Genomic DNA, 20,524 nt, shown 5'->3' with positions numbered 1-20,524 from the left:
TGTGGTATTACTAATGTAGGTATTAAAAAATTCATTAAACTATTTCCCAATCACTGGTTGCTAACATTACCAACTTTTTAATTTTACAAGCAGTGTTGATAATAAGGAGCCTTGTGTATCATTTATCTTTAAATATTTTTCTGCTGTCACTGCAGTAAGGTAGGTTTCTGATAGTATTAATAGCAACAAAAAGAGAATTAAAATAAATAACATTTAATAAATTCCCACAATGTCCCAGACTTTGTGGTAAATACATATTTAACTTTCACAACATTATTCTGAAGTAGATATAATCTAAAGATCTGTTTTGAAAATATGGAACATAAGGAGAACAGTTGAGAAACTTACTCAAGATCACACAGGCAGCAATTAGTGGAGCCAGAATTCAAACCCAGCAATCTGACTGTAAGACCTTCTGAGGACAGAACTACACAGATATCCAGCATTTCATCCTGCCCTGGCTCATCTAGAAAAATAATTCCTGGGTCTGAGGGGAGACCCATTCAAGTTGTTTGAAGTGATATCAACAAAAATGGTGGAGTAAGAAATACTAAAATCCCACATCATCATAAAAACAATGAGAAACAGGTAAAACTGTTAAAATCAACTTTTTCAAAACTATGGAAATCAGCCAACAGTTTGCAACCCTGAGTACATTTATTCAAGAAAAATCATAGAATCTTCATAAGAATAGTAATCTTTGTGGTACTGAAACTTACCCTAGTCTCATATCCACTCCCACCTAAGTGGTAGTCTTAAAAATAAAGCTTGAATTTCTGGTACAGGAGGAAATCATTTAAAAAGAATTTTCATCACTTCATATGTATGGTGCTCCCCTGGAAGATCTTCTCAAAAAGCTTCTTTTTATTCACCTGACCCAGAATCCCCTCCAGTGCCAAAATCACTACCTGAGGGATACCAATGAAAGGCTTTACAGACAAATATTTTAGCTGCCTCTGCCAGAGGCAATGGATAACTTTTGGATCAAAAAATAGGCTAACGAAAAAATTTAAGAAGAAAAGCTGGGGAATCAATTGTACGTAAGTGATTTGAAAGACACCTACGTATTACTTAGAATCTAGAAGGCCACATGGATACACAGAGTTATGTGAATACCCAAAAATGACTGAGAAAGCCCAAAGCACTCCCCTCTCATTGACCTTGAGCCTCTATACAAGCAGGAAGTGGATGCTAAGGCAGAGTTGTCAACTGTGTGGCTGAATGTTGAAGACATACCCCAACCTGCATACAGAATCACCTGACAAAGACAGATAAATTTATGCTTTCAAGGGTTTCAGAAAGTCTGTCCAATCATTAGATGGCCATTAGGCTAAGAAAACAGGGACTTCAGTGGTCCCAAATGAAAAGAATGCAAGATTTACAAAATTGGTTAAGAAAAGTCACTATACAAACAGAGTTCATAAATACAATGTCACAATTGAAAAAGACGGATAATTGAAAAAGATGGATAATCAGCTCCAGTTTCATCCATCTCATTAGAACTGATTCAAATGTATTCTTTTTAATGGCTGAGTAATACTCCATTGTGTATGTGTACCACAGCTTTCTTATCCATTCATCTGCTGATGGACATCTAGGTTGTTTCCATGTCCTGGCTATTATAAACAGTACTGCAATGAACATTGGGGTACATGTGTCTCTTTCAATTCTGGTTTCCTCGGTGTGTATGCCCAGCAGTGGGATTGCTGGGTCATAAGGCAGTTCTACTTGCAATTTTTTAAGGAATCTCCACACTGTTCTCTATAGTGGATGAAACTGGAGCCGATTATACAGAGTGAAGTAAGCCAGAAATAAAAACACCAATACAGTATACTAACACATATATATGGAATTTAGAAAGATGGTAATGATGACCCTGTATGCGAGACAGCAAAAGAGACACAGATGTGTAGAGTGGACTTTTGGACTCTGAGGGAGAGGAAGAGGGTGGGATGATTTGGGAGAATGGCATTGAAACATGTATACTATCATGTAAGAAACGAATCGCCAGTCTATGTTTGATGCAGGATACAGGATGCTTGGGGCTGGTGCATGGGGATGATCCAGAGAGATGATATGGGGTGAGAGGTGGGAGGGGGATTCAGGATTGGGAGCTTGTATACACCCATGGTGGATTCATGTCAATGTATGGCAAAACCAATACAGTATTGTAAAGTAAAATAAAGTAAAAATAAAAACTAAAAAAAAAGAAAAAGACCCTGGAAATGGCAAGAATATAATTTCCAGAATTGCCACATTACAGTATTCAAAATGTCCAGTTTACAACAAAAATGTAAGGTCTGCAAATTTTAAAAGTATATACCATTTTAAAAAATAAAAATATTCATTAGAAACTGTACCTAAGGAAGCCTAAGTGTTGCAATAAATAGACAAAGACTAAATAAGCTACATTAGATACAATAGAACAGCTAAAGGAAACCATGTCTAAAGAATGAAAGTGTGTTAATGATGCCTCATCAAACAGAATATCAAATCAATAGAAATTATAAGATGTAAACAAATAGAAATTCAGCAATTCAAAAGTACCATAACTGAAAAGAAAAATTTACTAGAGGAACTTAATAGTAGCTTTATGCAATCAGAAGAAAGAATCAGTGAACTCAAAGATAAGTCAGTTAAGATTCTTTTAAGTATGGGAAACATGGAGTTAAAAAAAAATGAGGAAAAATAATCAGTGCCTAAGACATTTGTGGCATATTATCAAGCATGTCAGTATATGCACAGTGGTAGTCACAGAAGGAGAGAAGAGGGACAAAGGGATTAAAATATTTGAAAAACAGTGGTCAACATTTTTCAGCTTTAATGAAAAATACAGATCAACTCATTCAAGAAGCTCAATAATCCAGACAAATCACAAGAGGAAAAAATTCCCTGCAGATCAATCTCTCTTATGAATATAGATTCAAATGCCCTCAACAGGAAACTAACAAATTGAAACTAGCCACATATAAAAAGGATTGCACACTTGTGACCAAGTGTAATTTACCTCAGGAAAGTAGGGTTGGTTAAACATACAAAAATCAATGTAATAATCCCAAATAGATTTATGGAATATGGAAAAAAACACACCATCATCTCAATAGACTCTGAAAAACATAAAACATCCTTTCATGATAAAAAAATGTCAGTGAACTAGCCCTAGAAAAGGACCTCTTTAACCCAATAAAGAGAATATTTAGAGGTGAAAGAGTAAAACTTTAGTTCTAACATCAGGAACAAGACAAGGATGTCTGCATTCACCAATTCTGTTCAACATCATACTACAGGCATTAGCCAGGGAAGTTAGGCAAGAAAAACAAATAAAAGGCATCCAATTTGGAAAGGAAGAAATAAAACTCTATATGTAGTCACATATTATTATATATAGAAAACTCTTAATAAACCACATAAAAACTATTAGAGATAATGTTGTCAGGAAAATGTCAGGTAGAAGATCAATACACACAAAAAAATCAGCTTTGTTTCTATACACTAGCAATGAATAATCTAAAATGGAAATAAAGGTATTTCTATTTACATAACAGCCAAAAGAATAAAACATCTATAAATAAATATAAGTTCAAAGGTGAAAAACTTATAAATTGAAAATTATAAAATGTTGCAGAAAGGAATTGAAGTTCTAAATAAATGGAGATGACATATGTATGTCCAATTAAAATGGATAGATATGTCACATTTGGGGATTAGAAGATTTATTATAGTTAATATGGCAATATATTCCCAAACAAGGAATTTAATGCAAATCTACCAAAACTCCAAGGACATTTTTTGAAAAAATGAGCAAACTGACCATAACATCATAGGGAAGTGTAAGGGACCCTAAATAGCTAAAATAATCTTGAAAAAGAATAAGAAACTTGGAGGACTCATGCTTCCCAATTTCAACGCTTACTCTAAAGCTATATTATCAAAACTATGACTTTTGTATAAGGACAGACATGTAGATGAATGAAATAGAATTGAAAGTCCAGTATATATATGGCTGAATCCCTTCATTGTTCACCAGAGACTATCACAACATTGTAAATTGGCTATCAGTTCAGTTCAGTCACTCAGTTGTTTCCGACACTTTGTGACCCCATGGACTGCAGCACGCCAGGCTTCCCTGTCCATCACCAACTCCCAGAGCTTACTCAAACTCATGTCCATTGAGTCAGTGATGCCATTCAACCATCACATCCTCTGTCGTCCCCTTCTCCTCTTGCCTTCAGTCTTTCCCAGCATCAGTTCAGTTCAGTTCAGTCACTCAGTCATGTCCAACTCTTTGTGACCCCATGGACTGCACCACCCCAGACTTCCCTGTCCATCATCAACTCCCGGGGCTTACTCAAACTTATGTTCATCGAGTTGGTAATGCCATCCAACCATCTCATCCTCTATTGTCCCCTTCTCTTCCCTCCTTCAATCTTTCCCAACATCTGGATCTTTTCAAATGTCAGTTCTTCACATCAGGTGGCCAAAGTATTGGAGTTTCCAGCTTCAGCATCAGTCCTTCCAGTGAATATTCAGGACTGATTTCCTTTAGAATGGACTGGTTGGATATATCCCAGTATAAAATATTAAGTCTCAAGTTTGAACAAAAAGAAGAATTGAAAGTCCGGAAGTAAACCCATCTTTGATCAGTTGATTTTATCAACAGTGGTAAGATCATTTAATGGGGAAAGAAGAGTCTTTTCAACAAGTAGTGTTGGGACCACTGACTATCCATATGCAGAAGAATGGATCTGGACATCTACCATATACAAAAATCACCTCAAAAAGGACCAAAGACCTAAATATAAGATCTAAAACTATAAAACTCACAAGAAAATATAGGCTTAAATCTTTATGACCTCAGATTAGGCAACAATTTCTTAGGTGCAGTACACCAGTTTGTAATCCCTAAAGAGAATTTCATTAATCCACATCATCTTCAATGCCAGGATAATATCAGTCTTTCAAAGTTTTGCTAACATTTTGCTGATTGATAATACTGTTTTTTTTTATATATTTAAAAACAGATTTATTAGCACACAGTAAAAGTATTACAGTCTATAGGAAAATAGAGAATGATAATACTGTTTTTAAAAGCATCTCATTATTGCTTTGTTTCCTTGACTGCTGATGAAGTTAAATTTATTTTCATGTCAATTGCATTTTTATATGTGTGTGTGCATGGGGGGATAGGTTGTTGTTTGTATGTGTGGGTATAACTGTCTTGAATTCTATTTAATTATTGTACTGTACCAATTTCTCAAAAGCAAACACCATCTAAAATCTTTCAGTTTGTTGCATGTTAACACAATATATTTCTTAAATATGTTTTATAATATTGACTCAGCAGCAGGTGAGCTAAATTTATTTTTACCTAGATTTATCTTTCTACCTTTCATTCTTACTACTACCATCATATTCCCAGATTCATTCATTCATAATTAAATGGAATTATTGGTATTTTGAATTGCTAACTCTATGGTAAGTGAGAAAAAAGCTGCTTTATTTATCCTAAGGGAAAGTAAAAAATAAAATATAAAAGAATTTCATTATATGAATGAACATTTCACCAACATTTTGATTATTTTAATTTAATATATCCTCTGTGTACTTAATTGGGCTTCCCAGCTGGCACTAGTGGTAAAGAACCCTCCTGTCAGTTCAGGAGACATAGGAGACATGGGTTTGATCTCTGAGTTGGAAAGATGCCCTGGAGAAGGGCATGGCAACCCACTCCAGTATGCTTGCCTGGACAATCCCATGGACAGAGGAGCCTTGCAGGCTACAGTCCATGAGGTCACAAGGAGTCAGACACGACTGAAGAGACTTGTCATGCATGCATGCATGTACATAATTAATCCTCTCTTGAATCTCTGATAAAGCAGGTAACTGTAGACATTTTGACTGCTGATGTTGTGACTGTCTTCTGAGTTATTGCTTTCTTTTTACCTAACCATTGTGATTTCTCTGAACAACATTCTTTAAAACAATGGAGGTACAAACTACTCCTTAAAATTAGTGATTAATATTTTATAAGGTTGCTTATTTAGTTGCTTGTTTTATTTTTCTGTAGATTTTAAGAAAGAAAAGTGAAAAGTGAAGTCACTCAGTCGTGTCCGACTCTGCGACCCCATGGACTGTAGCCTACCAGGTCCTCCGTCCATGGGATTCTCCAGGCAAGAGTACTGGAGTGGGTTGCCATTTCCTTCCCCAAGGGATCTTCCCAACCCAGGGATCAAACCCAGGTCTCCTGCATTCCAGGCAGACGCTTTAACCTCTGAGCCACCAGGAAAGCCCAAGCTTCATTATTAAAGAAATTCCATAGTGGCTGTACTAGTTTGCATTCCCACCAACAGTGTAGGAGGGTTCCCTTTTCTCCACACCCTCTCCAGCATTTATTGCTTGCAGATTTTTGGATTGCAGCCATTCTGACTGGTGTGAAGTGGTACCTCATTGTGGTTTTGATTTGCATTTCTCTAATAATGAGTGATGTTGAGCATCTTTTCATGTGTTTGTTAGCCATCCGTATGTCTTCTTTGGAGAAATGTCTATTTAGTTCTTTGGCCCATTTTTTGATTGGGTCGTTTATTTTTCTGGAATTGAGCTGCATAAGTTGCTTGTATATTTTTGAGATTAGTTGTTTGTCAGTTGCTTCATTTGCTATTATTTTCTCCCATTCAGAAGGCTGTCTTTTCACCTTGCTTATATTTTCCTTTGTTGTGCAGAAGCTTTTAATTTTAATTAGATCCCATTTGTTTATTTTTGCTTTTATTTCCAGTATTCTGGGAGGTGGATCATAGAGGATCCTGCTGTGATTTATGTCTGAGAGTGTTTTGCCTATGTTCTCCTCTAGGAGTTTTATAGTTTCTGGTCTTACATTTAGATCTTTAATCCATTTTGAGTTTATTTTTGTGTGCGGCATTAGAAAGTGATCTAGTTTCATTCTTTTACAAGTGGTTGACCAGTTTTCCCAGCACCACTTAAAAAATTGCAAATAGAACTACCTTATGACCCAGCAATCCCACTGCTGGGCAAACACACCGAGGAAACCAGAATTGAAAGAGACACATGTACCCCAATGTTCATTGCAGCACTGTTTATAATAGCCAGGACATGGAAACAACCTAGATGTCCATCAGCAGATGAATGGATAAGAAAGCTGTGGTACATATACACAATGGAGTATTACTCAGCCGTTAAAGAGAATTCATTTGATTCAGTTCTGATGAGATGGATGAAACTAGAGCCGATTATACAGAGTGAAGTAAGCCAGAAAGAAAAACACCAATACAGTATACTAACACATATATATGGAATTTAGAAAGATGGCAATGATGACCCTGTATGCAAGACAGGAAAAAAGACACAGATGTGTATAACGGACTTTTAGACTCAGAGGGAGAGGGAGAGGGTGGGATGATTTGGGAGAATGGCATTCTATCATGTGTACTATCATGTAAGAATTGAATCGCCAGTCTATGTCTGACGCAGGATACAGCATGCCTGGGGCTGGTGCCTGGGGATGACCCAGAGAGATGTTATGGGGAGGGAGGTGGGAGGGGGGTTCATGTTTGGGAACACATGTAAGAATTAAAGATTTTAAAATTAAAAAAAAAAAAAAAGAAAGAAATTCCATCCTCACAATGCTAGCCAGTCTAGGAAATTTCATAATTAGCCTAGCTATACTTAGGATGAAGAACTTCTTAATCACAGTTCTGTTGTGATCACTAGTGTGGATGACTGGTCCATTGCTTAGAATGAGTCAAATAAATGATGAGCAAATTAATGTGAAGCTTTGTGAAGGATTTTTTAAATTAATGTTAATGGGAAATGGGTCAATTTCAAGTACCTGCTTTCCTCATCAGAAATTCTACTTCAGTTTCACCAGTCTTTCTAACCTCAGTGGTACTTAAGCGGAAAAGGAGATTCATACAAACAAAAATGAGAAAGCAAAGCATTTCAGAGTCATCACTTCAAAAAAATATAATAACCATTTATGATAATTAACTTTGCAGTATTTTCTTTCAGAAGACTTTTGTTTGTTTGCTTTTCTAGTGGCTAAAGGTGGCAATGAAAGTACCTTTTGAAAAAAAAAAAAAGTTTCCAGTGCTGTCGTGGTGGTATTTGTTGATGTTTTTGCTTCCTATCTTTTTGCAGGAGTAACAACTGTTCTAACAATGACAACTCTAAGCATCAGTGCTCGGAATTCCCTCCCCAAAGTGGCTTATGCAACTGCCATGGACTGGTTTATTGCTGTTTGCTATGCATTTGTGTTCTCTGCCCTAATTGAATTTGCAACTGTTAATTACTTCACCAAAAGAGGATGGGCTTGGGATGGAAAGAGTGTAGTAAATGACAAGGTAAGTGAGAACTTCCTTCTAACTGTGATTAAGCGAATCCCTCAACCCATTTAGCTTGTAACAGATACTCTTCCTCAAATTTGACATTAAGAACATTCAAACATAAAGCTTTCTTTTAAAGTATGCTCTTGCCTGAAATCCTTTAGGAGTGCTGGTATTATTACTTCTGTTAAAGCCATTTCCTAGCATCAGTTGAGCTCTGACAGTGTGTCAAGCACTTGCTACGTTTTCTACATATGCTCTCTCATATAATCTTTACAATTTTTTAACTAGGATCTCTTTTTAATTCTCTCTTTTTTTTTTATGAAGAAGGTATAGCTTAGTGAAGTCATGTACTTGCCCAAGTTCACACAAGTTAATGTTTACTTAAACCCAGATCTGCCTGACCATTAAGTTCATGCCTTTAACCACACCACTTTCCAGTAAAAAGATTTGGAAAAGAAAAGTGGGCATTAATTTTACCAATTACAGAATCTCAGGCCCTATCAGTGGGCTGAGTTACTCTCCAGAGTTACTCTTCAGAGATGGGGGTATCATCTCTGTTGCTTGGATGTAAAAGAACTCACAGGATTGTAATCTCTCCCATGTTGTATGGAATAAGTAAGTAGGTAGGAATGCGTAGACATTTTCAGTTGCTCATTTAGTCCACAAGAGAAAATACTTATCTTTAAGATTAAGCAATTTGGAAATTATTGATGTCTATTTTTTGGTTTCAGGTACTGAAGGAAGTGTGAGTTTTGTGCATTGATAAATAGCCTTAAGAGGAGCCTTTGTATACATCCCAATGAGATATAAAGTTTTCTCAGTAATAGTAAAAAGTTCTACTTGGAGGGTTTCGTTTCAACAAAGTATCTACCTGAATACCCTTCCATTAAGTTTGGAACAATATACTTGCTGATTTTCCTTTTCAGTTATTTGAATATAATTTTTTTCTAATTTATATGATATTGACATTGATATTATAGTCTTTTCCCTTAACTTTGTAAACTGTAAAAGTTTTAACAAGTGCTGATTTATTTCATTTTATAAGCTATATTTTGTATACTAATAGTCAATGAGTAAATAGTAAAGAAAATCTGATTAATTTTCTATGCTTTAACTTTTAGATTATTTCACCTGTCCCATCACATTTTATTGTTGATTTATGTTTTCATTCCCTATATAGTATACTGCTTTCTCATTGCTATCTATGCAGTTACTTCTTTTAAGTTATATAAGTTACACATGCACTTTCTTACTAACATTTTTTGAAGATAAAATACTTTGCAAATACATCAAAAAAGATAAATAGTGGTTTGTGATGTAAATCCATGTAAAAATATATTGATACTTTATTTTTAATGCATTGAGGTGCCAATCAAATTGACATTGTGATTTGGCATATCAAATAATATGCCTTCTCAACCCCTGAACTTGGAAAATACAAATACCAATAAATGGGTAAAAAATCAGATTCCTGATAATGCATTCTAAAAGCAATAGCGTGACAGACAAATACTAGATTTGTTTATCCACATATCAGATCACATATAGTGCAGATAAATCTTGGTTGAAATCATTTATGTTCCAACCTAATTTGCAGGAAAACAACTAACAAAATTTGTATTATTTAAGTTATAAGTATTTCAAGTTCAGTGGTTATAGTTAAAGGGAACATTACATCAAGCTCCTTGCTTGTTGTTAACCACTTTTCCATAGCTAGAGTGCCAAACACAGTGTCAGGCAATTAGTAGGCACTGCAGAAAGTTTTGTTGAATAAAAGAATAAATTGATTTTTGCTATTAAATCTGGCAGTGTAATACCAATGGCAAGACTTCTTTGCCTACATGGAAGATCTTTTAATACTTTACAGTGGTAAATTTATCAGGGGGTACTCATCCATTTTCATGATTCAAATACATTTTGGGAGGTTTTTTCCTATTGGAAACAACCAGGTTCTTAAAACTAAAAGGATACATAGTGGAATGCCTCAAACTAGCACATCTGCCTAAAAAAAAAATCAGTGCAATTTACTCTGTTTTAGTTTTCCTTAGATTTAATTAAGTGGAAAACAGTAATTTTCCTGAAATACAAAGCTTTTATCCATAGGCCAAAATGGGATGCTTTTAGTTGAACCAGACTGGAGAAAGCCATTTTTGGAGTTAGTAAACATGAGTAAATGCACTTAATGATCCGTCAATCAAAAGCATATATAAAAAGTTATTTAAGGTTTGTTAACTGGCAAGTATCAATTTGTCTCTGAGGATAATCACTCAGAGATTCATATTAATATTGTGTGTTTGAAAAATGAAATATGTATTTAACATACAGTTTATATGTAGATTGTGCTCTGATGATCTTTAAGGTTAGTTTTCGCAAACAGATAAATAAATTCATTTGCTTCATTTTCAAGCTACATTTGAGCCCTCTATTAGAAGACAAAGCTTATCTTGCTCTGTGATCTTGCACAAGATTGTACACTACTTTTTGCCTCAGGTGTTAAATTAGTTAACAAAACTTTATCTATCTAAAAATTTACTGCAGGATCAAATAATTCAACTTCACTTATTTATGCCTTTTCATATATGAAAGTATCTTATTTTTCAACTTCCCAAATTCTTCCGGAACCTTCCTCAAGACTAATTCTGCTACCTTATCTCTTGATTCCTTTTCCTCTTGTTCCTTTTTCAATATTAAACCATCAGTGATTATTTTCTTCTCTTACTTCTTCAAAGCCATCTTCTCTTTTTCACCTGCTTCCTGTAAATTTCTAATGATGCCTAATATACTTAATTTACCATAAAGGCAAAAGCAAAACTCTCTCCAGATTCTATCTCCCATTCCCTGATCCTCAGATTCCCCATTCTTCTTCTTTTTCCATTCAAGCTTTTGAAAGCGTTGCTTGTAAAATGTATGTTCTCACTTTCAATTTAATTTTCAGCTCACTGTTACCAGGTTATCTTTCCATTTATTGTCCTGTAGCTGAAGGATTCCAGCCTCTACATTTTCAAATCAGATACTTTTTCATTTTTATTAAGGGATTCCCTTTGAACCCACTGAATACTATTATACTCCAAGACTCTATTTCAAGTCCAAGTCAGCAACTTTTTCTCTTCTGGCAGGCCTTTAAAAAAGGGCTTAGAATATCACCTTCCTTCCTTAAATCTTGACAGCTGCCACTATTCATTCTATTCTTTGAGATTCTTTACCTAAGTTTGGAGTATGTCCAGTCCACCTAACATTTGCTCTTGTTTATCCCCAAAGATGGTCATTTAAATTTATTTTTTTGTTCTTGCTATTACTACATGATTCTCATTTTAAGGATTTTACTGTAAATACTTGTGGGAATGTCAGCCACACTATGCATTGTTTACTGTTTATTATCTCTAAATAGATAAAACCTACTCATCCTCAGCACAAATACCAGTGTGAAGTGAATTGAAAATTGCTCAGTTGTGTCCAACTCTTTGCTGCCCCATAGATTATAGTATCCATGAAATTCTCCAGGCCAGAATACTGGAGTGGGTAGCTGTTCCCTTCTCCAGGGGATCTTCCCAACCCAGGGATTGAACCTGGGTCTCCTGTTTTGCAGACAGATTCTTTACCAACTGAGCCACAACAGAAGCCCATGGGTACTGAAATGGATAGCCTATCCCTTCTCCAGGGGATCTTCATGAATCAGGAATCAAACTGGGGTCTCCTGCACTGCAGGCAGATTCTTTACCAACTAAGCCCAATCCTCAGGAAATTTCTGAACACTTGCTCCCCTGACCCCTGAAAAATTAGATCATTTTTTAAGTATGTATAGTGTCCTGCTCTTTTACATTTCATTCTTTATTACAGCTTATAATTGCATGCTTAAGTCCTCGCTCCTTCACAGTTTATGGTAACAATGACCACATTTAATTTAATAAATCATTTATCCTTGGCCCTTTGTACAGGGCTTACTATACATATTAGTTTTCAATAAATGTGGTGTAAAATAACTAAACATAACCAAATCATAACCACAGCCCACACCTTTATCTTACTTTCCACAGTTATTATACCTTTCTTTTAACATTCAGGTTCATGTATCCAATAGGTACCCATGTTCTTCATGAACATGATTTTTCAACCTTTGCATATCTCTTCTAAAAGATGAAAGAAACAGCAAGCAACCAAAAAATAAAATGTCCTAAGTGCCTATTTTTTCATTTGTATCTCAGTTCATGGCAAAACCTAGTTTCACATACTGACAACTTGAAAGCATCCCTTGAGATCTAACCAGCTGTCAAATGTCCATTTTCCTATGTGTATGTCCATAGGCCATGCCCTTACCACCTTTCATTATTTTCAGTCTGTTTATTCCTCATTCTCTCTAATCATGTCTCCTTTTAATCCGTTCTGTTCAGTAGTTCCAGAGGTATCTTTCTAAAACAGAAGTATGATCGTTTATTTTTCAGCTCTGTAGTGAATTGCTGAAAGCAATTTTTCAAGCTATCTCAGCTAATATGGCCCAAATATATAGCTTTCTGATACGTTTGTTTACATCATGAATGATAAGAAAATATTTTGCTGTTTATTGTACACTTACTACTATGTGCCTGGGAATATCTCCATGTCAAAATGAGGGATATAGGATTCTCAAGTAAAGTTATTTGCTCAAGATCACACATCTAATAAACAGCGAATCCAAGATTGAACAGGTCTGAAGTCCATGCTCACTCTTCCTCTAGCCATGAAAAACATCCCCAACTATCCATGCCTCTTCCTATCTCCATGACATCAGATATGTTGATCCCTCTTGCTAAAATGCCCTCTCCTTTCTTTCCTAACTGGTTAACTATTTATTCCCTAAGATCTATCCAATTGTATATAATTGCCACCATGACTGGGCGACTGAATTGAACTGAACTGAACTGAACTGATTATGCTTTTACAGTGCTTGCCACAAATTCCTTTTATGTAACCTCATTATACTTTTATTGTAAACAAAGCTAACAGTAAGTTATATGATATAGAGGAGAATGGTTTTGTCTTATTTGTTATTTCTCTGCTAATACCTAACATAGAGTTTAGCACATAACTTTTTGAATTAACTTTTAAAATATACCTTTACTCTCTTAAGACTGTGTTTATTTCTAAATATGAGTCAGTGGTTCTACACTGGCCAACAAAAGCATATTCTTTGGATGTACACTACATATTAAATTATTGAAAACACAGGCATAGCACCATAATATCCAAACTAACCTGAACTGTGCCATTATTTTGGATTTCACTCCATGGTAATCACATTGCATCATATTTCAAGTGTTTTTATTCATCTATTTGTATTTTTTAAGATCCTCCTTTGTTCCAAAAGCATTTCAAACAGTCTATCAAACGAATGTATGTACTTAAATTATTATGATATTATATAAATAGAAGTAGAAAATCAGGGTGAAGGAAAATAGACTGCAAATATGTCCACCATTTGGGCCAGAATATTAACTGTAGTCCATATCTGTGCTGAGTGCTGTGCTTAGTCACTCAGTCGTGTCCCACTCTTTGCAACCCCGTGGACTGTAGCCCGCCAGGCTCCTCTGTCCATGGGGATTCTCCAGGCCAGAATAATTGAATCAGGGTCTCCTGCATTGCAGGCAGATTCTTTACCAGCTGAGCTACCCAGTAAGCCCAGTCCATAGCTAGAATAGCCAAGATTCAAATTCTAAGCTTTTTGGCTATGAGAATGAACCATGGAGGGAAGCTTATTTCCCTTTAACAAAAAAAAAAAAAAAAAGAAATGGAAGTATAAATTTCTTCAGAAAAAAAAAAAAATCCTATACTGAATTCTCTGTTTTAAACAATATAATAAGGATTTTATATTAGAAAAGGGCTCCCCTTGTAGCTCAGTTGGTAAATAATCTGCCTGCAATGCAAGAGACCCGGGTTCAATCCCATAGACTGAGGAGCCTTGCAGACTACAGTCCATGGGGTTGCAAGAGTAGGACACGACTTAGCAACTAAGCCACCACTATATTAGGAAAATGTCGGGTGCTATTGCAAGTAATGTCAGCATTTTCCCAATAAATGCAGTAATTAATTTCATATTGATGTTTCTTGTAGTCCCCTTCAATAAAAGCTGAAGGCATTACATTAACTTACAACTCAGTGAAGGCAATTCTTCAAGGAGCTAAGCTAATATGGTCCAAGTATATAGCTTTCCCATGGCACAATTTTATCCAAGGAAAGACTTTAGAGTACTTAGAGAAGTGGATGGACTGTATAACCTTCAAACAATCTTCTGTAAGTATCACTTTTCTTAGGATGGTTAGCAGACAGTTAACAATACCATTATCTAATCAGGGAGCATGTTGTTTTTTTACAAATAATGGGCTTTCTAGTAGCCGCAATGACTGTAAAAAAGCAACATTGTATATAGAAAGAGCATAGATTTGCCACTTTGGAAACTTGGGGTTTTCTCCAAAAACTCTTGTATTTAGTGTTATATTTATGAGAGCTCCATTTCCTTATGCTAAGGAACACTCTGTGAGATTCTTTCTGACTCTGAAACTGTGATTGCTATTTTCATTTATATGCAGGTCATTTCAGTACTAAGTGTCTACATTTTAGCTAAAGTGTTTACTCAATTTACTAATGCATCATTTTATCTAATACTCTAAGAAAACCGAGATTAATTTGCCACAATGGTGTGAGACATTTTGATTTTTATAATCAGGAGTTTCCCAGACTGAACTTTTAAGTATTTATTTGGACACTCTAATAAGTAATAACCTCAGGATATTCTGATTCTTATAAAATATCCTTTAAAAAATAGAAAGTTTAATAGTATATGTTATAATTCCTTCTCATTCCACTTAAGTAACGGCATCAACAGACTCTATAGCAGCATAATTTTCTTTTTTCCCTGGATAATGTGTAAAAATAAGTCATTTACTGCTTTAGTGTATAACTATATTTTCCCACTTCTCTTGTATATGTCTCAATCACAAGTAAAACAATTTCCTCACATATGTTGAAATTTGAGTGTTATTTTTCAATTGAGCTTATTTTATTAATTTCCTAGTCTTCTACATCTATAAGTGGTGCAATTGAGGACTTTAGGGATAATTAGATAATATAATTGTAGAACACACTATTAGAATCCATTTCTGTTAAATAAATACTTATTGTACTCTACAAAATATATGGTTATATGCATTGAATATACTTATATACTTATGTATATCATTCCAGTAGATGTCATTCATTTATCATGAAGCAAACATTTTTTTGAGCCTGCACTGTGCCAGGAACTTGCTAGAAGCTCTGCATTGCCCAATCTCTGCCTTCAAGGAGCTTACAATTAAGTAAAAGAGGAAAAAAAATGAAAGTGTTTCATGTGCCACTATAGAGACAAGCACTGAGGTGTGTGGAAGCACACAGAAGGGGTGCTTTTGCAGTAGGTTATTATGTCTCAATAGATGTGATTTTGAGCTGAGTCAGTATAAAACAGACCCTACTAGGGGACCGGTGTGGCTTGATTATCAGCCGCTAGCTCAATTGTGGTATCATTCACAGGTTAGGAATACAGTTTAGGGTATCATTCACAGATTAGGAGGATGTACAGGATTAGATTGGGAGTGAAAGTAACCTGATTTCATTTTTGGATAGTTTATGTCTTAAGTATATGTGGCATATATAGGTGAAGAAGGCTGGTGAAATATAAGGGGTAAGAATTCTGGTGAGATAATCATCCCTGTATTGGTGGCAAAATGAATAAAGTCACTTAAAATTAATAGAAATGAGCAGTGCCAGATTGCCTTCATTTCCCTCATCCTGCTTCCATTTGGTTTTATTCTTCACACTTAACTTTATTTTCTTTACCTATATTTTCAGCCATATCTGGCCTTATTCATCAAAATGTATAGGTGACTTACCTAAGAACCTTAGAGTAGACATATGGAATTAGTAAAATTAGTCTGTAAGCAATTAGATAGTATGAGCTATCAGGGCTGACCTAGTTCTCAAAAGAAACAAAATTTATCTAGGGACACAAGCTTAAAAAATATATCTCGTGGCAGTGAGTATTTTCATGTAACAATAGAATTCATTGCCCTGTTTGTTTTCAAGGGTCTCAGGATTTTAGCATAAGTCAAGGCTTGAAATAAATAAAGTAAAATTGGTATGTGGGGTCAAAATGACGTGGCCCAAGTAGTTAGCATGCTGATCATCTGGCTTGATCAGAGGTTTGCCTGATATTCAAAGAAGACTTCATAGCATGATGTCTGTAAACTTGATTCTTTTAAATAGAAGTTAGAAAATCCCATGGACAGAGGAGCCTGGTACAGACTACCATCCATGGGGTCACAAAGAGTCGGACATGACTGAGTGACTTCACTTTCACTTAGTAATGAAAAGGACAAGGTAATATCTACTAGTAATGGCCTACGGTATGAATATTCTTTGATACTATTACTAGCAGATCTGTGTCTTACAATTAACAATAATAGAACATATTATGTGGACTTATGTGGACTTAATCTATCTACTCTGCTTTAGAAGATCTTAGAATTAAGTTGGGCTTCAGATGGCGCTACTGGTAAAAAACACACCTGCCAATGTAGGGGATATAGAGGCGTGGATTTGATCCCTGGGTCAGGAAATTCCCTGGAGGGCATGGCAACCCACTCCAGTATTCTTGCCTAGAGAATCCCCATGGACAGAGGAGCTGGGCAGGCTACAGTCCATAGTGTTGCAAAAAATTGGACATGACTGAAGCAACTTATCTTGCATGGAGAATTAAATTACGAATTAATAGAAGTCAGCTATGATTTTAACAGTTTCCCCCCACCAATACCCATGTTTTAAAGTTTAAATCTGTAGGAACAATCTGCTTTAAGAAAGATTTGTGATAATCATTTTCAAATGTAATGAAGGGGAGTTGTTATATCCTTGAAAACAAGGTCTTATAAGAGTCTGAGTTAGAAAGGATTTACAGAGCTGTGGCTAGGAATAGATGTTTAGCCCTATGAGATGCCCTGACCTTCATTCAGTAAATTGGTATGAAATTATAGGTGCCAGCTACTGAGTTTCAACTAGAAATAGTAGTCATGGCCGTTGTACTTTCCTTGCTACTGGGTTTGAAAATACTCAAGTTTCCAAGTTACAAGGGAACATTTTGAAGCCAAAACCCATCTTTTTGAGCTCTTGAGTCTACCTTTGAAGTTTATACTGATATTCAGAAATTGAAGCTATACTTTGAACAGTGAAGAGAAAGTATGATGAAATTCTGTCCTTTGGAATGATAAGAAAAGTTTTGAACATATGTTAAAATGATTTTTAACACTGCTTATTTTAATGTCCATCACTGGTTGGGATGAAATAAAAAACATCAACGTATAGATATAAAACATTGAAACTAGGCTGATATAGACTAGTACAGCCCTTATGGGTTTTTATAGCTGATGTCCATTCAGACTGGTCAGAGCATCTGTTCTGATTTGTTGATGCTTCTGCTCTAGAGTTTCTTAAATCTTTTTAGTGTCTCCTGTGTATTTATGTACAATTGAAGGGAATTCAAGTGGAGGGCAGGAATGGTATTGGTAAGAGTTAGTACAGTTTCTCAGAGAAGGCAATGGCAACCCACTCCAGTACTCTTGACTGGAAAATCCCATGGACAGAGGGGCCTGGTGGGCTGCCGTCTATGGGGTCACACAGAGTCGGATGCTACTGAAGCAACTTAGCAGCAACAGCAGTACAGTTTCTATCTATAGATTCCTCTTACAACAAAGGATATTTTACATTTTATGTTTTTGTTGTATAAATGACTAACCCTATGCCATAACTCATGACCCAACTTGAACATCTCTCTTCCACAGTCATCTTTGTTGTTGTTGAGTTGCTAAGTCATGTCCTATCCTTTGCGATCTCATGGACTGTAGCTCACCAGGCTCCATTGGGATTTCCTAGGCAAAAATAGTGGAATGGGTTGCCATTTCCCTCTCCAGAGGATATTCCCAACCCTGAGTTGAGGGATGGAACCCAAGTCTCCTGCACTGCAGGCAGATCTTAACCACTGAGCCACCTGGAAAGCCCATAACCAGCACCACACTCCACTAAATGGTTATGGTTTTCAATGTAATTCAAATGCACATTAGTTAAATTTGATCCTCACAACAGTTCAGTATGGCTTTGGTATAATTATCTCTCTTTTAAAACTAGAAGTTGAAGCAAGGAGAGTTTAAAAAACATTCCCAAGGTCCAAATTCTCTATAACTGCAATTAGATGTCATTTTAAGTGATACTGAGGTATAATTGCAATAATATAAACACTATATGTTAGAACTTCATAGGTTAAAGACATCTGGGTTAAAGTCTTTTAGAATACTGACCTAGTGATATAAACTCCAGTTGAAATATTTTGAGAAGAAGCACTCCCAGGGTTCACACAGCTTCCCCAAAGATAAAGTCACATATCAGGCTGTTGAAAGCAGAGACTTGGAAACCACACCCATTTAAGTTTGTGTACTTTTCCAGTCACTTGTTAGACTGGAGACCTGGTCCTGTCATAAAGCCTCTTTAGCTTCCATTTCTGATTGTGTAACTTGGAGTTACAACCTAGAACTTGTTTCTTAGCCAGTAGTGAATTTTGTCACCAATGACATGTTAGGCTTAACACTCAACCTGACATATCCTAGTGCTCATAAGGTGTTAGTTATCTTTACTACAGTTATATGCTTTCCCATATGTAACATGGGAAAAGACATTTTATAACTTTCATAAAGCTACAAATGATAATCTCTCAGCCTTTTTCTTTTATGCTCCTAGCAAGTCTGGAAGAATGCCTTATCAGCAAGGGAAAGAGGTGAGGGAGAAACCAGATGACAGTGAAGAACAGGAAATGCAGGCCTGTTTACAGATCCTCCTGAAATTTCAGACACTTTTTTTTATTTCACTTGAACATTTGGAGAATTCTTGTTCAAAATATTGATACTCAAAATTCTGTTGTAGGTCAATTGGTCCTCTAAATCTGTTCATTTACACTACGTGGGGCTTTGCTGATAGCTCCATTGGTAAAGAATCCGCCTGCAATGCAGGAGACCCCGGTTCAATTCCTGGGTCAGGAAGATCCCCTGGAGAAGGGATAGGCTACTCACACCGGTATTCTTGGGCTTCCCTTGTGGCTCAGCTGGTAAAGAATCTGCACATAGACATAAAGAACTGGAGCTCCTCAGAACATCTGAAATGCCACCTACTGGTTTTACTTCCTCATCCTGGAATGGCTTCTCTCCATCCCATTTTCCCTATGATCAGTCTCCTCTCATATTATGGTCTTGGTTTAAATGTTATTTCCTCCAAAAGGATCCTCTAACCACTCTATCTAATGCCATCCTTGCTCCCCATCTATACTCTTTCAGAGCACCTAGTTTATTTCCATCATGGCATTTTGCGAAATGAGTGTTGAGAAGGTTCCCTGGAGAAGGGAAAGGCTACCCACTCCAGTATTCTGGCCTAGAGAATTCCATGGACTGTATTGTCATGGAGTCAGAGATGACTGAGTGACTTTCACTCACTTATTCAAAATATTGACACTCAAAATTCTGTTCTAGTTCAGTTGTTCCAGGTCAACTATGTACAAATGAATTTGCTTAATTCATTGCTACCTCAAATTTGTTTGCATTCAGGTAACTAATAGTGTGTTTATATTAGTACAGAGCTACAGTTACATAGTTTTTCAGGTTTTATTAAATAGTGTTATTTAATGTTGAGTAAATATTTTCAGGTTTCATTAATTTGGCGATATGCCATGTGCCTACCTCATAGAAGGAATCAGGCTAAGGTTATGATGGTGAAGAAGACAGATACAGCACCAACTTTCACTGACCTTAGATGCTAATAAGAAAAGAAGAGTGTCAATCAGATAATCACACAATTGAAGAAAGAATTTACTCATTTCGCAAAATGCCATGATGGAAATAAACTAGGTGCTCTGAAAGAGTATAGATGGGGAGCAAGGATGGCATTAGATAGAGTGGTTAGAGGATCCTTTTGGAGGAAATAACATTTAAACCAAGACCATAATATGAGAGGAGACTGATCATAGGGAAAATGGGATGGAGAGAAGCCATTCCAGGATGAGGAAGTAAAACCAGTAGGTGGCATTTCAGATGTTCTGAGGAGCTCCAGTTCTTTATGTCTATGTGCAGAAAGAATTCAGTGAGAGG

The 20,524-nt window shown here is 36.0% G+C and overlaps 1 protein-coding gene across 1 annotated transcript in view; it reads left to right on the top strand.

Annotated features, from left to right (window-relative positions):
• The window catches only part of GABRA2 (gamma-aminobutyric acid type A receptor subunit alpha2), a 157,124-nt gene that overhangs the window by 134,722 nt on the left and 1,878 nt on the right, over positions 1 to 20,524 (top strand). The window contains exons 8-9 of the mRNA XM_052642023.1: positions 8,152 to 8,354; positions 14,424 to 14,603. Of these exons, the coding sequence (XP_052497983.1) occupies positions 8,152 to 8,354; positions 14,424 to 14,603 (383 nt within the window). The remainder of the gene's footprint in view (positions 1 to 8,151; positions 8,355 to 14,423; positions 14,604 to 20,524) is intronic.

Source organism: Budorcas taxicolor, chromosome 6 (assembly GCF_023091745.1).
Source record: "Budorcas taxicolor isolate Tak-1 chromosome 6, Takin1.1, whole genome shotgun sequence".
NCBI lineage: Eukaryota > Metazoa > Chordata > Mammalia > Artiodactyla > Bovidae > Budorcas > Budorcas taxicolor.
The sequence above is the reverse complement of the archived record's forward strand: the minus strand, read 5'-3'. Positions and strand labels throughout refer to the sequence as shown.